The sequence below is a fragment of the Adiantum capillus-veneris genome, chromosome 26 (assembly GCF_014529385.1).
Source record: "Adiantum capillus-veneris isolate H3 chromosome 26, ASM1452938v2, whole genome shotgun sequence".
NCBI lineage: Eukaryota > Viridiplantae > Streptophyta > Polypodiopsida > Polypodiales > Pteridaceae > Adiantum > Adiantum capillus-veneris.
The window spans coordinates 16,904,399-16,909,587 of record NC_140956.1 but is presented as its reverse complement, the minus strand read 5'-3'; the positions used below and the strand labels follow the sequence as shown (position 1 = coordinate 16,909,587).

The 5,189-nt window shown below is 42.5% G+C and overlaps 1 protein-coding gene across 1 annotated transcript; it reads right to left on the bottom strand.

The window, feature by feature from the left end:
* Positions 1-3,371: 3,371 nt before the first annotated feature.
* Positions 3,372-3,677, bottom strand: LOC147423062 (uncharacterized). Its single transcript, XM_086502191.1, has one exon. It carries the CDS (start codon positions 3,675-3,677, stop codon positions 3,372-3,374), a length of 306 nt encoding a protein of 101 aa, XP_086358317.1.
* Positions 3,678-5,189: the final 1,512 nt, after the last annotated feature.

Sequence of the window (5,189 nt, the reverse complement as noted above, 5' to 3'; positions counted from 1 at the left end):
ATGTCTGGAAAAAGAACATCCTTTCAGTATAAGATGTACTTGTGTGTGGAGGTAACTCTAAACACTCTGCGACAAGAGTGAGAGGGACCCTCATTCATTGCTCCACACTGGTTAAACTAAACTCCTTGATTCCTTAGACCATGTTGTATCCCATGTGACAACATGTGCCAAATTGAATCCTACAAGTGGATTCATAACAGCACAATGTACATTGGACACTATGGCTCAAAATACTTGTTTCGACATGCCCTTGGCATGGCCCTGAAATATTCAAGCATATTTAAACGACTTGAAAAAACCAGGCAATGCATACTAAAAACTTGAATAACACCAAATCAATAGATGTGTACCTGGAGATTGAACTGAATGTTCTCTTACCCGTATTCAAATACAGAAGAACACGTATTCAAATACAGAAGAACCCGTTCTCTTACCTGTATTCAAATACAGAAGAACACGTCGTCCACATGTGAAAAAACAAGCAACATTGCACTGGAAACCCTGGGTGTTGCCTTTGCAATCCAAACCCTTCGATTAGAATCTACGTAGTCAAACCCTTTGGTAAGACCCTTTGTAGAAACTGCTCGATTAGGAGGCAACGGTAACCAACATAGTCAACCGTATACAGAATGATTGGAATCAACTTGAAAAGGTGAATTCGTCTGCTACCGCGTGGTATAGTGCGGACTTCTTTCCTTGAAAGTATAACGAGAATAGATCAATTGTGATCCTCCATGACTATGGGGTGATTTAGTAAGCACCTATGGGGCTTGCCCCAAAACAATGCGTCCATAGACACTCATAGTGCTAACGAGAGAGCAGGAGATCCACACAAGTGGAAAGTCTAGCTCTTATGGATAGCCATGCTGTTGCAATGGTATGTTGCATCTAAAATCCATAGTAGAAATCAGCTGAGTTGAGTTTATGGTTATCAAAAACTCGACGTGAGTGCGCATTGAAACTATGTCGTGCAGAAAGATACCATAAACATCCGTAATGACAAGACTCTTGCTTGTCCATTAACGTCATTGTTTAGTCCAGTGGGTAGATATGTTCGATATTAAGAACAATCCCCCAAGGAATGCCAACCGTTGGGTCATACTCGAGATTTGACAGTGACTCTTAGTCAGCGTGTGTGGCGCTTAGCCCTTATGGCAATTAGTGTTCAATCGAGGAAACAATGAAGACTAGTGTAGAGGACGTCTTGCACAATTTCTAACTGAGAGTTAGAGCACCTTGGCTCATGATGACTCCCAAACAAAACATGTATAAATAACTGCGTAGAAAATTTTCATTATCATGGAGAGAAATAAGAAAGAGAGAGAGAGAGAATGCTGGGCTGAGGAACTTTCCTTAATTGACGAGTTTTGTAAATCTTGTGCCCAATGTGTTTGCTCTACCGCATCTGATGCCTGATGCAACTTATCCTATAAGCATGCAGCAATTTGCCTGTATAACTTCTCTCATCAAGAGAGGGAATAGAAAACACAAGCCACAGCTTGACCCACTTACCCTGTATGGGGCCGTGACTTGACAAAAATGACTTAATAGGGCACTTTGCCTGTGAAATAAGTCCTAGATTTAGGTTCCATTTAGTGGTATTGTGCATTGACAACAACCATAAATTTAAACCATCCAAAACTTAGTTTGTCCATGACAGAGTGTCGGGTGTGATAGTAGAAGCGTAATCTCTGAAGCGGTGGAATTCATGCCACCTGGTGAGCATGCCTTGCATACAGATTGTTAAGCCCTTGGCGAGAGTGATGACCTCAAACGTGAGAGCCAAAACCATTAGTGCCTTGCACAGTCTAAACTGGTAGGGATTCTGTGAGGTGAGATTTCCTATTTTGCCAGTTTTTTCAAACTTGTGTGCCACTGCCTGTAATTCCAAATCATTGGGCAGTACCTTGGCACAAGGGAGAAGCCTTGCTTCATGTAAAATTGTCAAAGAACTTTGCTTTACAAAAGCATTAATTTCCAATGTAAATGTATAAACATGGAGAAATAAACAATATTCTAACCTGGTCAGCATGTTGTAACGAGTTGTCTGGAGATGTCGGAAGAAAAGCTCGCTCAAATGTAAATCATAACCATCTCTATTGCGCGAGAGAAAGTTGGCCTGCAATATCCTGCAGGCATATGGAGAAATTCCCCAGAGGTGTGTGCTCATAGAATACCCGAAACGGTAAAAATCTCAATGCAAGTGTTGTAAATTGAAGCCTTGCTTCACATAAATATGTTTGTGCTGAGAGACAACGTATGTGGTGGTAGATATCATGACAAAAAGAATCGACCGTGTCGAGCAATTTCAATTGAAATTTACCAATACTGTGTGGTAAGCATTCTCCGTCAGCCTCAAGAAATAGTAAGAAGGAGTCGGCCAGTCAGCCATGCCGAGCAATATGCCCCCTTGAGCAAGGCAAGCAATAGAATGTGCTAATCTCCTTGAGATTCCCAAACCTTGCAATTTGGCTATGATTTTGCATCAAAAGTGAACCACTGAGAAGCCGTACCGCAGAGCAAGGTGGTTGGCAGTCAAGCCATGCTTGATTCCGATCTTTAATCAATCCAATTTTTGGTGCTTACAATAAGTTGCACAAGCCATGCTCCTATTTTGCGTGCCTAAAGTGTATGCACGTCTACTACATATTATAGCTAGCAAGCAGATGCTCATCAATAAACAAAAATCAACTGCGTACCTCTATAAGTACACCTACCGACCAATCTTGCCGACCCAAAAAATTGAATGATTTGGAAGCAGTAAGAAAAACGTTCGATGATTTTCTAAACACTGTTGCTCGATGCAATAGATGATCTACTCCTGCTATCAAGAGCCTTGCCCGATGCGCAAGAAATTTGGACATAATGTATTGACCATGGTCATAGTTGAGCTGTAGGTAAGCTCTCGTATATGATCCTCGTCATTGCTACACATATAAGGGTCGTGAAAGCATCCTCTATGCCTACCATGCCATGCATAGCGTTAACATGTGGTTGATGCTTAATTTCTTACCGTACCATTGTCGAGACGTTCCTTTTGTATCACGAGTGCGTGCGGGCCTAAAGGCCGTCACCATCCGTGTTTGACTTCGTGTATGAGTCGAGACGTAAATTAAATGTGTATGCACATTCTGCGTAAGAGTTGTATGCAAAAGGTAATGCTCGTCTGCAGATGATGAAGATGAAGTCACTAATGAAGCTGAAGCAATATGATGCTTCGTATCCTCACAACCCCAGCAGTCCGCATGGAGCGTGCCTCTTAGCATGGAGTGGATACCCTAAAACATAACGAAATACTTTGTTTTTTTTTTAATAAAATAGCTTGCTGTGAGAGACAGCAAAAACTGATGCGCCGTCTATCGTGGAGGGAATCACGCCCCCTGCAGAGCTCGCCCAGCCCGGCCCTGTGTCAGGAGTTCCTCCTCATGGCCTTGCGACCTTAACGAGCCTGCCCTAGACCGATTAGGTGGAGTTTGAATTCGGACCTCTTCTCGGCCCAAGCCTCTGTGCACGCAGATCTTCGACCTCTTCCTCGGCTTGTCAAGCATCTCTGCACACGCTGTGAACTTCGACCCCGGTTTGCATGCAGCTTGCAAGTTCATGCCAAGAACTCCACGGCCTTCTTCTTCCCAAGGCCCTTGGCCACGCCTGTCCTTGCTCCTCCGCATGCAAGACATGCAAAAAGCTCCCCAAACGTGAGAGCCACGCCCTCCATAGCTCGCAAGAGAGAGATTGCCTTCCTCTTCGATTGAGAGAGAGAGAGAGGGAGATCTTCTCCACGATTCTCCATGAACGACCGAGAGAGAGAAAGAGAGAGATAAATGCACAAGCCATGCAAGGCCCCCTTCCTCCATAGCTCTCCCCCCTGAGCTTTGATACCCAGGTATAAAATGAGCTTGTTTACTGAACCTATCTACTATCGTCCATATTCCCGTATTCCCATGGATAGACTTAGGCAATCCAAATATAAAATCCATGGATATGCTCTCCCATGGTGAATTAGGGATTGGCAAAGGTTGAAGCAATCTAGGTTGCTTCCCTCTATCAAATTTCGTCTTTTGGCATACCACACATTTAGAAACATACTCTTGTATGTTTGCTTTCATGGTAGGCCAATAGAAATCTGTTTCAATTCCCCTTAGGGTAGATGGAATCCCTCTATGCCTTGCATAAGGAGGAGCATGAGATTCATACATTACTTTCTCACGTAGTGAGCTAGTAACGCATAGTCTATTGCCATAGAGAAGATAACCATCTTGTAAAGTAAATGGTTCCTCTTTCTTCCCTAGTGCAAGGGCTGAAATCACATCTCTAAAATCGGGATCAATAGCATACTCATCTATCATAGAAGATAGATCATTGTGAGTTGCTATGGAAACCGCATTCACTCTCGGTCATCTTGAGAGTGCATTGGCTACTTGATTATGCTTGCCAGCAATGTGAGCAATATGAAAATGAAATTGCGAAAGAAAGTTTTCCCACCTCATTTGTTTGTCGAAAAGCTTGGTCTGCGTCATGAAGTACTTAAGACTTTGGTGATCCTTTCGCAGAATGAAAGGAGTCCCAATAGATAGTGCTTCCATGAGTCTAAGGCATGTAGAACTGCGAGGAGTTCCTTTTCATATATGCCTAGAGCTTGCTCAATAGGGTCAAGCCTTCGACTTTCATAGCCTATGGCGTGCCCTTCTTGGAGCAAAACAGCTCCAAGGCAATCACCACAAGCATCACATTGGACCTCAAATGGCTTTGACAGATCCGGTAGTGTAAGCACAGGTTGAGAGATAAGCTTTTCTTTAAGCTTTTTGAAAGCATTGTTTTCCTTGGCAGACCATGTGTACCTAACGTTTTTCTTTGTTAGATCATCTAATGGTCCTGCTATTAGTGAGAACTTTTCTATGAAGCGTCTATAGTATGCACACATACGTATAAATCTTCTTAACTCATGAAGATTCCTTGGTTTAGGCCATCCTTTTATTACCTCTAACTTTGATGGATCCATTTGGATGCCATCTTGAGAGATAATGTGACCTAAATACTGAATCTCTTGTTAAAAAAATTCACTTTTCTTTCGATTAACATAAAGTTTATTCTCTCTTAGAACTTGAAATATTACCTAGGGGTGTTGCTTGTGTTCGTCTAATGAATTAGAGTATATGATGATATCATCAAAGAACACTCCAGTAAAAGTT